General features: G+C 39.4%; 2 protein-coding genes across 2 annotated transcripts in view; one reads left to right on the top strand and one right to left on the bottom strand.

Annotated features, from left to right (window-relative positions):
• Positions 1-724: 724 nt before the first annotated feature.
• Positions 725-5,675, top strand: MRPL19 (mitochondrial ribosomal protein L19). The gene is made up of 6 exons (XM_035322078.1): positions 725-840; positions 1,070-1,181; positions 2,676-2,794; positions 3,341-3,475; positions 4,339-4,520; positions 5,339-5,675. The coding sequence occupies exons 1-6, from the start codon at positions 765-767 to the stop codon at positions 5,552-5,554; spliced, it is 840 nt and encodes a 279-aa protein (XP_035177969.1). The 5' UTR covers positions 725-764; the 3' UTR covers positions 5,555-5,675.
• Positions 5,676-6,539: 864 nt separating this feature from the next.
• Positions 6,540-16,807, bottom strand: part of GCFC2 (GC-rich sequence DNA-binding factor 2) — a 19,573-nt gene continuing 9,305 nt past the window's right edge. Inside the window, exons 9-18 of the mRNA XM_035322031.1 lie at positions 15,486-15,592; positions 14,190-14,302; positions 13,378-13,577; positions 11,954-12,107; positions 11,572-11,693; positions 10,711-10,787; positions 10,038-10,104; positions 8,416-8,562; positions 8,001-8,125; positions 6,540-7,784 (exon numbers count right to left, since the gene is read on the bottom strand). Coding sequence (XP_035177922.1) covers positions 7,670-7,784; positions 8,001-8,125; positions 8,416-8,562; positions 10,038-10,104; positions 10,711-10,787; positions 11,572-11,693; positions 11,954-12,107; positions 13,378-13,577; positions 14,190-14,302; positions 15,486-15,592 — 1,227 coding nt within the window. The 3' untranslated portion in view covers positions 6,540-7,669. The remainder of the gene's footprint in view (positions 7,785-8,000; positions 8,126-8,415; positions 8,563-10,037; positions 10,105-10,710; positions 10,788-11,571; positions 11,694-11,953; positions 12,108-13,377; positions 13,578-14,189; positions 14,303-15,485; positions 15,593-16,807) is intronic.

Below are 16,807 nucleotides of genomic sequence, written 5' to 3'. Positions count from 1 at the left end.
ATTATTATTATTATTATTATTATTATTATTATTATTATTATTATTATGATCTTTGCTTCAAGAGGTGTATTCAGTGTTGGTGGAGAATTTTTGTATTTTAAGGGCTAGAGTGCCCCCTTCTGTCACATCAGTGTCCTAAATATTAACTCTTCTGTTAGATCAGCAGATTATGAAGAGACAATGCTGTGGTTTGTCATCTGCACAGCGTGTCACCTAAACAAGAGTTAAGAATCCAAGCAGATAACCACAAACTGGAAAATAACTCTAGTTAATGAGGGGGCTCTGGCAGGCTTCGAAGTCACTCGCCACAAATAACAGGGGCTGAGGGAACCTCCCAGGCAAGGTGATTGATGCAATTAGTTGATGAGGCCAGGAGTATTTTGACAGGAATCCCTGCAAAAACAAACAAACAAACAAACAAACAACGGGGTGTTATTTACAGGTCTGCACCCTGCATTTAAGCTTTGCCTGTGCAGCCACAAATGGGATCCTGGCTGTTACCGAGGAAATCTGACTGAAAACAAAGATATTCGCGGAGCAGCTCAATAACACCAATGCATATAATCATTTAATAAATAGATAGATAGATAGATAGATAGATAGATAGATAGATAGATAGATAGATAGATAGATAGATAGATAGATAGATAGATAGATAGATAGATAGATAGATAGATAGATAAATAAGCGATTCGCGCTGAGGTTTCTTTTGGCCCTCCGCGCTTGCCCTAAGCGCCCTGCGCGCCTGCGCCGGCAGCGAGGAAATGGCGGCCGTTGCCATGGCGGCGGCCTGCGGGAGGCTGGCGCTGAGGGGAGCCGCCGCTGCCGCCCGACCCAGCAGTAAGTGACCCCCCGACCCCCTGTCCCTGTGTCCTTCTGTCCCCTGTCCCTCTGTCCCCTTGTTCCCTCGCCCGTGGCCTGCCCTTGCCCCTCAGCGCGTCCCCGGGGTGTGAGCCCCGGGCTGGGGCTATGGGGGTAGGGGTAGCCTTGAAGTGGGGGGGGGGGGGGGAACTCGGCTTGAACCCATTTATTTTTATATGCATATTTAAATAGTATTTTATTTTTACAGGGTGTTTCTCTTCCTCGGGGTGCCGAAGTAGCAGGGATGGAGAGACAGCGAAATTCCAGCCGCCCCCGAAGCCCGTCATCGTCGACAAGCAGAAGCAGAGGGAGGAGAGGAGGTAGGGCGGCCTGGGCTCGCCGTGCTCAACGGGAAGGGCTGGTGGGGGTCTGCTGGTGGCAGCTTGTGCCGAAGTATGCTTAAAATACCCGAGGTTGCTGTGTTCTGGAGTTCCTGAGAGCAGCGAGGCAGGAAAAAAGCGTTAATGCTTTTCCAAATTAGTACTTGGAATTTCCAGTTAATATTTTTACAAATCTGGTGATAGCGGGTTACATTTTCCTCTGTTAGATGCATTTGTCTCTTCAGAATGCCAGGAGGTGACACAGATACAGGTCCTGTGCATGCTTTTGCCTCATATCTAGAGCTCAGCTTTGAGCTGACCGCAAACATTGCTGGTATCAGCAGTGGTAGCCTTTGCAAAGTTTATTCTGAGTATTTTTGTTGTCCTCATAAATCTGCTTCCATCGCTCTAAATGACATAGGGGTTAAAATGGTAGTGCTGTATCTGAGAGAGAATGACAATACACCGTTGTGCATATTCCTCCCAAAAAAAGAGCACAGTCTGAAGGCAGTACAGGAATGGGAAAAATAGTAAAAATCAAACTAAAATCTTTCACTTGAAGACATGCATCATGTAATAGAATCACTGAGCAGAGCAGGACCCAGACTTAAATACCATTTTCTTCTGAGCTGGTGTAACAGGGAAGATTAGGAGCAGGCCTGATGTTGTCCATCATCTCTGTGTCCACGCATAGGCGGCAGCACCAACCAGAACCTCTGTGCTTCCCCTGTAGTTCCCGTAAGGTTTGTAAGGCAAGCTTGTCTTTGTCTTCTCCTTTTCTGTATTCTGTTCTGGACAAATCCAGGACTTCTAAGTGAGTTAAATGTGTCCAGCTTCATTCTCTGAGACCAAACTGTCAAACCACCCAAGCCAGAGTGACCACGTGCAAATGGTCTATTGGAATTAGCCCTCAGTCCAAGCCAGTACCATTTCAGGAAGCCTTTGGCTTAGCAGTCAAAAAACTGAACTCCAGGGCATGAGGAAATTCCTTGGCACAGTGTAATTTACAGGAGCAGAAAGTAAATTTAAGAGCCCCTTTTAGCTTCTCTAAAACAAAAAAATATTTGTGCTGTGTCCTGTGTGCTCTGTTTGGCTCTCTGCAAAAACTGGTAACAAATTATTCACACCTGTTACTGTAAAGTCATTAAATAGTAAGCGTTCTGCTATGGGGATTACAAATAAACCATGAAACAATCTGTTCCTAAGCTGTGATGACAGTAACAGAACTGACCTCTCTGTCAGCTCCTCTGAGAACAACATTTATTATTTGTTTGAAAAAAAAAAAAAAAATCCGTAAAAAAGCTTGTTGGAGAACCAAAAAATAAATAAATCAGTAACTTGGTTGAACTGCAGTTCATATCTCTGAAAAGGCAGCTGGTACAGATGGTTCATGGGTGGTAATTTTTAATTTTCAGGCAAGTATTTGGACTCTTCTGGTGCTTTTTATGCAAATGCTTTTGTTTTATACTTACAAAAATTTGGATTTTCTTATAGGTATTTGAGCCCTGAATTTATACCTCCCAGAGGGAGGACAGATCCTCTCAAATTCTATATAGAAAGAAAGGATATGATACAGAGGCGAAAAGTCTTCAACATCCCAGAGTTCTATGTTGGTCAGTAACAGAGCCATCGTAATTTTGTCAATATTGTTTGTTGGGCGGGGAGGTTAAAAAGTGTGCTCTGATATTGTTGGATATCGTAGAATATCACAGTATCATGTGTTAGATTGACTATTTTGCAATGCTATACATTCTGCTTCATATTTTAATTTCATTTTTACATCCAGCTTACATTGAAAAGATAATGCTAATGTGTTTCTCTTTGGTTTTTATGTCCTGGTACTTCAGCACATGGTTTACCAGTAAAACTCAAGGAAGGAAACTGTATTAAATTATTTGTATTCAATTTGTACAAAGAAGAGTAAAAGATAAAGGTGAAAGGGTAAAGGTGAAGAAGGTTCTAATTAATCTACAGAATTGCTTTAATATGTATTAATTCAGGGCAAGTTAAAAGTGTATTCTGTTTCTGGCAGTTTTAGTGAAAGAGAAAACATTTTTGAAACATACCTAAATATGGGCGCTTCATCTGATGCTTATACATATTTAGTACATCTTCACATTTTTAGTACATCTAGAATCATTTTATTCATTTTTCTGCAGGCAGCGTACTCGCCGTTACTACCGCAGACCCACATGCCGATGGCAAAACCAAACGGTTTGTGGGCATCTGCATTCAAAGAGGAGGGAAAGGGCTTGGCGCTACCTTTGTGCTTCGGAATGTAATAGAAGAACAAGGTGGGTTTTAACTTCAGCCGTTTATGCCACACGTTTGAAGGCATAGCACTGTTTACTAATTTTATGTCTGTGTATACTTACTGGTTTCAGATCTGGGGAGGTCACTCAGCATTTACTGTCACAGGCAAAACAGACTCAGCGTAAGAGAGATTAGTGTAATGGCTCTGGGCAGTGGCAGTTCCCTTTGGAGCTGGCTGGAGCTGGCTCTGATCTGACATGGGGGCAGCTGCTGGACTCTCTTCACAGAGGCCACTCCTGCAGCACCCCGCTACCAAAACCTTGCCACATAAGCCTAACGCAATGCAATTCTTTCTGGTTGTGCTTATATTTGAGCTGAGGAAGCGTACTGCTAGCCATGTAAATACAAGCCCAGTTTGAGCACTGCGTGTTTGTGTGCACCGGGGCTGTATGCATGAACTGTGTAACTAGCACAGATTAGCAGAGCTTTGTAATAACCTCTTACACCAGTTCATGACAGTTTGGGGAGGTGGAAATATTTATGTTCTGAGATGAAATACAAAAGGGCTGAGTGTCTGTATGCATATGTATAGTTTGTATGTAGCCATTGTAACCAAAAGGAAGCAATGCTGAAAACCCAAGCGTCTCTTGCCCAAATTTCATTCATTTGATGTCTCTCAGTCTGTTCTGTTATCCAGACCTGGACTTAGAAATTTCCAGTTGCCTGTGCAGACACAATGCACGTGGACAGCCCCATGTGCACACGACATTGTGTATATATTTCCCTGTACAAATAGAAAGCTGTTCTTGAATAATATGGGTATGTAGAACACTGAAGAAATACTAAATTTGGTATTAGTATTTGCAGCTGATTTGATCATTAATCCAGACCTTCTCTGTCTAAGGTGTTGAAATATGTTACGAACTGTACAGTCCTCAAATCCAGGAAATCAAAGTTCTGAAGCTAGAAAAGAGGCTGGATGACAACCTGATGTACCTGCGAGATGCCCTCCCTGAATATAGTACCTTTGATGTGAATATGAAACCTGAATCTCGTTTAGACCATGAAGAAATTCCTGTAAACAAGGTAAGAGCTTAATGTTTTAGAGGGAATATGGAGAATAATTCACACACTCAGACATGGGGTCTGATTTTGGGATGGTCCCGTGTGGAGCCAGGAGCCAGAACTGATGATCCTTGTGGGTCCTTCCCAACTCAGGATATTCTGTGATTCTGTAATATGCTGGTTAACAGCTTTTACTTGTGTTAGTTACCAGGGTAACAAAAGTATATAAAGTTGGTTGTCTTTATGCCATGTGTGTAGTGAAAGAATGTTCACAATGGAAATAACAACTATCCTTATTAACCAACTTGGTAGACATGCACAAAGCTGTGGCTTTTGTGTCACTGTATTACATTTTGCAGAGAGCACAGCTTCTGCTACAGAAATGTTAATGCTAGTGCTTTTGTGCTTGTCAGGAAGGGTTACCTAAAATCTCTCTCAGAAGATCTGGCAGCCTAGAGACCCTGTGAAAGAATGCTAACTCAATAACTTACAGAGAAGGAGAAATTGCTCTCGTGCTTCTTTCGTTTTCCAGAGTAACAGGTGGAACTATAGATGAGGAGTTACGCTTACTGTATGTGTCAATTTAAGGACTGTAACAAATCAAGACAGTGTTATTTTATCTGTACTAACAGATACTATGAGACAGCCCTGTGGGCAGAATGAGCTCTCTTTCTGTCAGTAGTGTCAAGCACTAGCTAGTCCCTTAATTTCCTGACAACCTGGTCTGTTTTCTATTGTTTTCTTTCTGTTAGAACAGCATTCATCTCAACACTTAAGTTCACAGTCAGTCAAAATTCTGATCCCCTAATAACTTTTTTTCTTTAAATCTTTCATCCTAGTTGCAGGTAAGAATGAAACCTAAACCATGGTCAAAACGGTGGGAAAGGCCAAAGTTCAATATAAAAGGAATAAAGTTTGAGCTGCCCGAGAAAAAAATGAAAGCAGCAGAGAAGTGGAGCCAGCCATGGCTAGAGTTTGATATGCTGCGAGAATATGACACTTCAAAACTAGAGGAAAAAATTTGGAAAGAAGTAAATGAAGAACTTAAAAAATAATAATGGCTTGCAATTCTAGGAATGGAGAAAATTAATGCTGTAACTTTGAATTCAGTGAATTTTTGTATATACATAAACAAAATATGCAATAAAGTTAACCTTTCCAGAATTTGTAAGTGTACAAACTTGAACATTGTCTCCGTGCCTGAAAACAAACACTCCCTTTTCTGAGAAGTGTAATAGTGTTCATCGCAGCTTCAGAACTGAGAGGCCTCCTCTTTTAAATTACAGTAAATGGGTTTGCATCAACCCTTTGTATTTGTGTTGTCATTTCCACCTACACTTCTGTCTTTATGGTAGGTGGTGGCCAGTTGTGAAACTGCCTGACCCAAGGGTTTCAGAGAGGGGCAACAGCAGGGAAGTAGACATACACAAGCCCAACCGCACAGTCTGAGTCTTAAGTGGTGTTGAGCTTTCCCATAAGGAAAACCACTTCTGATAATACACCAATCTGCCAGAGCTGTAGCTACAAACACTTTGAAACCGCCTTTAAAGACCTGAGCCAGAGCAGCTGCTCCTTAAACCAGATCCTTTGAATTAGTTTAAGTTCATCATGAAGCACCACAGAAGAGTCTCAAGGGCTCAGCTGGGACAGGGGTTGAGTTCATAAACATGGAAAGGCAATTAGTATAAGTCCTTACAAGTACTGCTTAATCCCTTGGAAGTAACATCTTCAGAGTTTATTGTAATAGAACATCAATTATGGTTTCCTAGTAGCTTCTTCAGGAGCAAGCTTCAGGCTGGATAAAACAAAGCAAGAAAGAATAAAATCACATACTTCTGATTTCAGAGTAGCTTTTTTTGATGCTCAGAGGGAAATAGAAATGCCATTATTAGAAAGTAAGATTTGCAAGAGTAGTCCTAATTCTTGAATGGAATGAGGGGCCAATAGTACCAAAGTTTTTTTTCCATATTTCACCTAACATCCCTGTCACACGTTAAAGAATTGAACTGTAGAGGCTCATTAACACAGCAAAATAGTTACTTGTTTTCAAAATAAGTGTTTTGGTTTTATTTTAAAAGTAATCTTTTGTCTGTAACACTGATCAGAGCTATTTACAATTAAAATCTTTTACAAAAATATATTTTACAATTAAGAAATATAAAAAGGGAAGGAATAAACTTACAAGAGTTAAATTCGCATCCCATAAGATGCTGAAGATAGAGTTGCAAGTAAACACCCAACAGAATTTGAGAAGCATTAGGGCTTCTACAATAAAACATCCTTTATATTCTGTAGCATTACTTACTGCAAATATACAAAGTTATAAAACATGAGAGATCTAATACAGGTATGGTGAAATAAGATTCAGTACCTCTCACTGGGAAGATTTTCCTAGGAGTCGGTTACTAGAAGGTAACAGAAGTTGTGCTTATGCTTCTCATAATGAAGAGGTCTATTAGGAGTCTGATAAATCAAGGTGTGACAACTCCAAGTCTGTGCACACAAGTTCAGTCTGGATCAAGTACAAAACTCCCCTGTAAAGCATACGCTATCTTCACTACGTTTGTTCTTCCCCAGACATTCTGTGCAACATCTTACCTCATTAAACCCCTGTTCACCACCAGTAAACACTGATCAGACACTTCACTGCACACCGACTTCCTCTGTTTCTCTATCAGGGTCAAGACCCTCCCAACTTTATCAGTTCTTTTCCACTATGGACAACTTAAACAATAACCCTACCGGAATCACTGCAGACAACAAGTTAGAAGAGTTCAGTGGTTGCTGAGTCGGAGAGTGATAGTTAGCTATATAATACTAAAAATAGCTTGTAAAGTTGTCAGCTCTCTAGCAGTGATAAACTTTACTGGAAAGATAGGGAGTGCCTGTAATCCTTCCCAGAAGGATAAAGCAATAAAGCTTTATTGCCATACATTTCAGGATGTCTACAGTTTACATTGGCAACTGATTTTTAAAATACTCCTTAACTTACGAGTAGATGGCAGTAGAATATATTTGGAAAAAAGTCCTCAAGTATTTCACAATAAGACAGGGATGTCAACTGATTACCGCTACATCTTTGGGCAGGCAGAGTCCACTTATTAAACAGAACTTCTTTTAGTGTGAATATCAGGCTTGTTTCAGTAATTTAAACACTGCTTCAAAAATCCCTACTTCCCAATTATGGTTTTAAGATGTTCAAGTTTGTATTCTTCAATGAAGTCTTCAACAATATGCAGAGCCTTGACTTTCACCAACAGAAGAATAACTTCTTTTGTTTCATCACTATAAAATAAAAAATTGATACAGCAACACATTTATGTACCTGACTTTAACATTAATAAACTTAAAATGTATGAGAAAGAGAGTCAGGCATCTCTCCTTCACCACCCATAGTTAGGTGCCCCAGACTGAACAGTAGCAGGACCCAAAATCTAGAGCCTCAACATATTAACACAAAGTGTATGAGGAAGTGCTGAATCCCAAGGGATACACACATACCTGTGGTTATTCTTGTGGAGCACACGTGCACACTGCAGCAAATGCTGGCAGAAGTTCACTAACTCCGGGAGAGTTGATCCATTTCCAAGATCTTCGAACCATCTTTCTGGGAGGCACGCAACCACCTGTTGAGTCAAAGAATATTTTGTAAGCTTAAAAAGAAAAGTTTTTCAATAAAATCAAGTCCCACTACTTCTGACAGGGACTTCTCCTTCTGGCAAGTTCAGTCATTATTGGTAGTACATTTTTTCTTTAAAACCAAGATTATCATTACAAGCAGTTATTCTTAAAAAAAAACATGGAACAATGTGTGCTCTAAAATGTTTCATGCACCAAAGTCATGATAAAACCTTAAATGGTGCATGGTTACACTCCATCTTAAGGTTAGATCTGTCTTTATGAGAAAAAGCCTTACCTTACTACACTTTTCTATGTTATCCGGCCCTGGTGGTGTGTTTAAGAGGTTCAGAAGAAGGTAACGATTTAGCAGCTTGCTCAGTCCCAAATCACGGACTGTGTTTTCCTGTACAATCCCATTCCAAATAAGAACATTGGAGAGCAGCTGCAATGATGAAGAAACAGAATATGCGTACTTGGTGGCTGGAAGTATGCTAAAGCACAGTATTACAACTTCTCTTAGTAAATAAGTGTCCATCCAACGAAAGTACTCTAAAAACAGGATTCACACTCTCCAAGCATACTGGCAGTTAGCCACTAAGAAGCTGCATATAGTAGATCTTATCAAGTAGAATAACTGTATGTGCCTATGAACTGTACCCCACTATGGGTATACCTGACCTCCCAGGACAGGAAAAAGCATTTTACACTTCTAGCAGGTTAACAATTTGCTAACACCCAAATAGAGAAGACAGCTACACTTCATTCTTTTCAAAGGAAAGCTGGCAGTCAAGTCTGAAAGCAGACAAAAGTACTAAGACATTACCCCTACAAGTAACATGGACCAATAACAAGTGAGATCCAATTCTAAGTGAACCTTAGAGAATCTGAGAGAAGTAAAATAAAAAGAAGTTTCTCCATCTGCTCAGGATAAGGCTATTTCAAGTTACTGTTAACCTCAAGGAATGTTACCCTCACAGATGTTGCATGTGGTCTTTGCAGTCACCAGTCAAAAAGCACTCACAAAGCCCACCACATTTGCAGATTTCTCTGGAGTACCTGACAGGACACTTTCATTTATGTGCAGGAGCTGCTAGGCAAGTCAGGCTTTACAAGAGCACAAAACACTGAAGTCTCCTCAACTATACTTTTGTATTAAAATAACTTCTGACTCACTTCTCACCTGGCCCAATTTGTATCCCCCCATACAATTTCTGGGCATGGTTTAGAGGCCACTCCTCAGAAGCAGCCTGCAGGTGACTACCTGCTTGGAAAGACAGGGTTTAATGACATGAATGGGGACTGCACAGTGGCAGTGCAGGAAACCTATGGGCTGGGCATCATGGATGCAGGGTAACTGCAATATTGTCTGTGATTTTAACAGGTGTTCATGCATCTAAATCTCATCTTAAGTACAAATACAAACATACTCCTAAAGGAAGCAGATCTTAATGGGAATGGAATCACAGGCACTCAAATTCCCAGCTTAGCACCCTAGAACTATACTGATGTGCTTACACCAGTGTGCAGTGAGTATATCCAACAATAAGGGCAGCATTTGTCCTGTAGGCATGTACAGAAGGAACAGGCCTGCTAACAGAGTGACAATGACTAACTGATCTGATGCAACGCCACCAGGTCTGGCTGATGCACCCAAGGGAGAAAAGAGAGCAGAACAGATGGTCAAATCAAAGTCTCTTGCAAAGTATGTACTGGTTGGGTAAACAAAGTGCTCATTTATAGTTCTTTTTTAAATCATCACACGTGGGTTGCTAAAAAGAATATATCCTTCAACAAGAAAAATAACTAATGTATTCATCTCTCTGGAATCAGTTTGTCTGAAAATACATTTCCTCAATTGCTGCAAAATATTTTTAACTACAATAATTTTCAAAGAAGAGACAGCTATTTTTTCTTTACCTTAACAGCTGACCAAAAACGTCTTTCTTGAAATTTTGAACCTGGTGATGATTTGTCTTCCACAGTGCTGGTCATGAAAATAAGAATAAAAGTGAAGTAAGGATTTTGTTTTTAAAAGAAAATAAGCAGACAATTGATCTCAAACATTGATGAATTACAATTACAGAAGTCTTTCAGGTGACAACCACGATTAAAAGTGCAGGGAAACAGCTGTCAATTTGAACCCATTAAAATACTATGAAGTAATTTCCAGTAAAATTAGCAATTGGAAATACCTCATTCCCATCTATGAAAGAGTGTTCAGTAATAAGCATCAAGAATACAAACCCTATTTTAGGAATGCCATACGGAATGAAGAGCAGCAGGTGTAAAAGACCACCTAAAAATAACACAGGCCCCCAGATACTGTAAATTAGTGCAGCAAAAATCAGACTGTGCACTGGACCTCAGGTACTAGAAAGCTTTTAGTTACAGGAACAAATTAGCATCAAGTCTGCCATGGAGTTAACATTTACAAACTCCTAACAAGAGTAAAGCTTCATAACCTTTCCTACAATGTCCCATTAGCTGCTAATGAATAGCAGCAATATTTCACCTACATCTTTGGGGAAGAGGTGTTCAGAAATAAAATTTAAAAGAAAGAGGTAAAAAAAAAATCTTGGAATCAGCTTACCTTTTAGGATACAGAGGAATAAAGACATCTTCCTCTATAGATTTCTTCATCCTTAGGACAACCTCATTAATCAAATCCTGTTAAAAAAAAATTAATGTCTTCACAGGAAAAAAAACTTCATCATCCATTTAAAACAATTTCAGTTTTGTTAATCTAGGAACGTAATGCATGCATAGATATATAGGTGCCACTTCTATGTAAAAACACAGAGATCACAGCTACATTAAAGAATTGTCAGCAACTCTCAGCTTTAACCATCTTAAGGGTTATCCAAAAGGGATTGTTTGTTTAAGTTATTTCCTGCTGCCTTGCAGCAATGAAATTCTATATAAAAGTCACCATAGATAGGCGAGTATGTGTTAAAGTTTTAAGAATGTTTTAAGTTTGGCAATTTTTAAATTTTAAAATTTCTGCTGTGAAGAACAATAAAGAAGAATCCTCTTTTTTCTAGTCTATATCTACTTAAAAAATCTTATAAGCTTAACACTGGAGAATTGCTAGCATTTAAATCTCAAAATTTGAAAAATAATTAAATGCAAAACTGAAACTTCTAACCATTGCTATTGTCATAAGCAAAAAGATGAGATCTATGATGGGATTTTTGATAGGTACAGGCAGAACTTTCCTAGGAACAGAGTCTGATTTCCACCTTAGAAGTATCCCATTCTACTACCATCAGTAAGGACAGCATCAGACTGATACAAGTCACCTATTAGATCTTCTTACTATAAGGTGACAAAACAAGTAAGTATTCACAACTTAAAAGCTTCAGGACAATGTTGTAAGTGCGCACAGGAGCATGCATAGTAAGTGTGGACAGTGGATGAAATTCTTCCTTTCTCAGTACCACAACAGCTTTACCTCTTTTGCTTTTCTGCCTTCAGTTTTGGATGGGACTTGTTTTTCAAAGATATTTCTGCAAAGCTGTACAAGGTTCTCAGTCTGCGAAGTCGATAAAGGGTCCCAAACATTCCTTACAAATGCTGAAAAAAAGGAATTTCTTAAATTTGTAATATCCAAGTGATTATCTGCTCTAGTTTTAAGGTATGAAAACGTAATGGAAGCAAACATTTAAAAAGCTAAGCCTCTCATTTACAATGATCTTAGAGGCTACTTTAGCCTTATTCTGTGGAAGCATGTAATCACCACATCTTGGAATGATTATATACCTAACATTAATTGATAGTTACCACTTACTTACTGCTTACAGCACACAAACATTTTCAAGACAACCTTAACATACCTGCAATTTTTGGTAGAACAGTTTTTTCAATCACTCTAGGCAAGACTTCTTGATCAGGATCATCATCCCGTTTTGATTCAGATGAGTTTTTGGCATTACTGAATTCTTCTACAGCTCTGAACCAGGGCATCTCTCTCAAGTCTGTAAAACTCTGCTGAAAGATCATTCCTATTAGTTGTCAGCTGGTCAAAATTGAAAAGAAAAGCTCCATGCAAAAGCTCTATGTGGTATCCAGTGATACCACAAAGATTCTCGCTTAGTTTTAGGTGCATCCTTATCACTGAATGGGCCAAAACAACAAGTTAAGAAAATTTGTTTCAAACTAGAATTCAAAGGGCAGGGTTGTCTTCAAGGAACTCAGAATAATTCTTTTTACAAGGGGTGGTGCAATAGGGACAGGAGATAAGGGAGAAGAAAGTTAAGAAGATTTCAATTTTGAGGAATTCATTAGAAACTAATGGATGTGCTATGCACAGGAAGAGCTACACCTCTTTTTTGTATTAGTACAGATGAAAACAATTCATATACAAAAATGACTTGGCAGGAGGAAACAGACCTTCTCCTTCTAAATAAGAAACTCTTATCAATGCCCCTGCAATCCAAATGACAATGTTCCCATACAGAAGTCTTCCCTGCAAACAGCAGGCCTCTGCCCTGTCATACTTTGAGCTGCCAGAAATACTCACAGATCTCAACAACTAACAAGAATGAATAGGGCAGTGTTGTGGTTTAACCCGGCTGGCAGCTAAACACCGCACAGCCGTTCGCTCACCCTCCCCCCTCCCTCTCTGGGATGGGGGAGAGAAACGGGAAAGTGAAGCCTGTGAGTTGAGATAAAGACAGTTTATTAAGATAGAAAATAATAATGATAATAATAATAATATGTACAAACAAGTGATGCACAATGCAATTGCTCACCACCCGCTGACCGATGCCCAGCCCAACCCCGGGCAGCCGGCCTCCCCACCCCGGCTAGCCACCCCTATATATTGTTTAGCATGACGTCAGATGGTATGGAATACCCCTTTGGCCAGTTTGGGTCAGCTGTCCTGGGTCTGTCCCCTCCCAGCTCTTGCTGCACCCCCAGCCTGCCCGCTGGCAGGACAGAGTGAGAAGCTGAAAAGTCCTTGGCTTAGTATAAGCAGTGCTCTGCAGCAATTAAAACATCAGCATGTTATCAGCACTCTTCTCATCCCAATCCAAAACATAGCACCCTACCAGCTACTAGGAGGGAAAAATAACTGTCCTAACTGAAACCAGGACAGGCAGAAGAGCCAAGTTCACTAAGACAGCACAGACCAGAAACGTAACAGGTTTTACTGTGCACTGCCTACTGCTTCAGTGTCATACCCAGAAGCCTAGAGGTCACCTCTGCCATATAATACAAACAATTTTTCCATGAAAAGGAAGTTTGATGCACCTACCTCAAGAGGATTCCAATTTATTAACTCAACTCTGATCAATGGATTTAAAAGCTTAGGCAGGCAAAAACTGACGTAAGCATCACAGTAAGAGTCAGGAAACTTCTCTTTCCATTCCTGGAATTTCAACAGGATTTTTCTGATGTCACAAAAATCTGCATGTACATCTTCAAAGATTTTCCTACTATCCTCTAAAATGTTATCTATGGATATATTCATTGGGAATAAAAAGAAACAATCACAGAATTTATTGAGGCATAAGCTGAATAGTTTATGAATCTATAGGACACAAGAAATATCTATATGATAATTGCAATTGTCATCTTTCACACATCTTACACTGAAATGTGTTTTAAAACTGGCTCTCTGGAAAGCCCTTTATCAGGAAAAAAAGACCACAAAAAGACAGACTTCTTTATGAACTACTGCACAGATTTATACATCTGCTATGTTTTAAACTTTGTATCACAGACTCAGACAACTTCAGACCTGAAAGTCCTTCTGCTGTTATCCAGAAATAGTTATTACGCCTTTCCCACTCCTCCTGACCCATCTATTCAAGGCAATTAAAACCTTGAATTAAAATTCCTTCATTCCACCTTCAGAAAACAAATTGATTAGCCAAAAAAACTACAGCCTTAGATCTATTCTTCCCAAGTAGTTAGTCAGAATTGTCTGAATGCATTTCTTCTCTGTAGCACAGAAGAAATGACATACAATTTGTAATAAGTATTCCTTCACTTCTCTTTGAAAAATCATTAAAAATATCAGAAACAAATTTTGTTATCATACATCATATCAAGACTGGCACCAACCTTTGCTCTTCTGGAATTCAGTCACCTCTGTTGGAGTCAGCTCATCGTCACTTGACATGCCTTCATGGTGATCAGCTTTTTGTGACTGCTCTCTCCCCTGCCATCTGCAAGTCCTGTATTTGTAATGAACTCAGATGAGTTACCATTCCCATTGTACTTATGTGGAACAAAGCTTATTGAGAAACAACCCAAGTTCAGAAATACACTAAAAATACAAGGGTGAGAGCAAAAACCTAAGGAAATGCAGTGGGGAAGCAGTAGTAATTACGTAACCATAAGGAGCAAGAACTGTGGAACAAGGAGGTACTTTGTGAAGTGACATAAAGGAGGCTACAAGAACTTCTCATCTTCCTCATTGCCACACAGGAACCTTCACTACACCTCGTCCCTACTGAGGTCTCTAATAAGTCATTCCACCTGGAACACCAGACATCTAGCATGGTACTGGAGATACCATCTCGGAGAGTCTTAGCACATAGGAATCTACTGAGCCCTCAGTCTGTCACCATGGTTCCAGATAGCTTGTGCAACAGCCCACTTAAAAATTGTGACAGCAAAGTGTCAGCTCAAAAAAAAACATTGCCATGGCACCAAGCATCCTAACAGCTTGCAAAATCAACAGCTTGCATGTCACATAGAAATTATGTGTGTCAGGCAAATGACACGCATAAATACCTAAGGTATTTATATCAATTAGCAGTAATGATTTGCTTTAACTAAGAGGTTTTTAGCGCATTGTTTTTCATCCATTCCAATTCCAAATTTCTTACTGCAAAGCACAGTTATGAGTCAAGGCACCAATGCAACTGAAACAGTTTCAAAGCTCCCAGTAACTTAAAAAGTAGCAGTCTCTGAACACCAATATCCAGGATTTAGTATCTGGCCTACTCTGAGGATGGGCTCGATGTTGTACTGCTTCACCCACCACCACCACCCCAGCAACAACAGTACTTCCAGCCTGTTTTTGTTACTTATGCAATAATACAGAAACGTGTTTCTGTATAAGGTCACAGTATTATTTATTACACCAGGGAGAGAAAATGCTCCTCTCGTATAGTTTTGTAATCAGCCCCACTTAAAGACTTGCTATTTTAAAATAAGATCTAAATCAGCATGGAGAGAAGGACATTAATGAATAGATTTTCCAAATACTTTGAGCTCTGGAAGGCAAATACATTTTTTGGGGTGTAATCTTACTTAGTAATCCTGTAGATTTACATTCATCACTGATAAGTGACAGGAAGCCAGTGTACCATATGTTTATTAGAATTAGAAGTACTTATACATAATAGCTACCTTCGATGTTCACACATTTTCAGAATCTCCATCTTTTCATCACCTTCCAATCCACCATTTGTTGATTTGTCTTTCCCAGCTAACAGAAGACAGAAACAGACAAAAGGAAAGAGTATGATTTAAAAGTTCCTATTTTCTCAAATGCAAAAATGATTCTCCTTCTATTGTTCTTTATCTGGAAAATAGCCAAAGAAAACAAAACCTCCCGATCAAAAACTCGAACAGTCTCCAGTGTAAAGCACAGAAAATATTGGATGTTAAATGCATGACAGTCAGATGTGGCTGTTGCTTTTTAACAGCTGATGGAAGGGTAGTTTGAAAACATTCCAGCCAATAATCACCGCTTCCCAGTCCTGGCTGGGAGCTGAATTGTCTTCCACAATCTGCTCCTAGCAGCATGAAAGCATGTGTAGGGACTTAATTAGCCTGTATGTCAAAAAATGAAACTATGGAATAAGTTGAGTAACTTCAGGGGTTTAGTTCCAACATTGCAACTGATGTTAAATCCCCAATTTAAGTTATTCAAGACCATTACATTGCAATTTCAAGACTATCTCCCGTTATCTGTGTCCCCTTGTGTGACCCAAATTACCCATACTCCGATTCTTCAGTCCAACAGAAAAATAAAAACTCGAAGCATTGTCTATTTGGACCATTCATTTGTATCAGCATCAGCTGGCTGGTGTGCACACAACATATAAAAAAGCATCCTACTGCTCAAGTATTCCAGTATAAGAAAAAAAAAAAAAGGCATTTCCACTAAATTAAAACACAACTAGGAACATAAATAACAATTAAAAGCTCTGTTAAACATTCAAGTACGGTCTCATTTGTAATGGGCTGAAAATAAGAAAAATTAATAGCTACTACTGACACAAATAAGTACCCTTTTGTTCTAAACACCTGCTGTCAGTCTACCACACCATTATACAAAATTATACATGCTGCTGGTTTTCTCTAATCAGCTTTTTATCCTGTATAGTCGGAGCACTGATCCATGGTTGGTTGTTACCAGAAACTGGTGCATCTGGCCTCCATCTGTTCACAGCACCTCCAAGCACATTGCTGTTTGCTTTGCCTAAACAGCTTTAAATGGGATTTTTTGGTTGTTTCTTTAAACAGCAACAGCTAAAGATTCACACTGCACACAAACAATGCATCAGCGTGGATGAGAAAATTGTAATCGCTCTTCCTACAGCAACTAAAAGATTAATTGTGTTTTGGATAAAACCCTTACATGAAAAAGCTTCTTTCTTTATGTCCTTTCCTTCATATAGTTCACAGAATCACAGAATTTCTAGGTTGGAAGAGACCTCAAGATC

Source organism: Oxyura jamaicensis, chromosome 3 (assembly GCF_011077185.1).
Source record: "Oxyura jamaicensis isolate SHBP4307 breed ruddy duck chromosome 3, BPBGC_Ojam_1.0, whole genome shotgun sequence".
NCBI lineage: Eukaryota > Metazoa > Chordata > Aves > Anseriformes > Anatidae > Oxyura > Oxyura jamaicensis.
Note: the sequence above shows the minus strand (reverse complement) of the source record. Positions and strands in the feature narration are given on the sequence as shown.

Coding starts and splice junctions, on each gene's coding strand:
- MRPL19 (XM_035322078.1), top strand. CDS start 765: ATGGCGGCCGTTGCCATGGCGGCGGCCTGCGGGAGGCTGGCGCTGAGG. Junction 2,795..3,340: donor CATCCCAGAGTTCTATGTTG/GTCAGTAACAGA, acceptor ATTTTTCTGCAG/GCAGCGTACTCGCCGTTACT. Junction 3,476..4,338: donor GAATGTAATAGAAGAACAAG/GTGGGTTTTAAC, acceptor TCTCTGTCTAAG/GTGTTGAAATATGTTACGAA.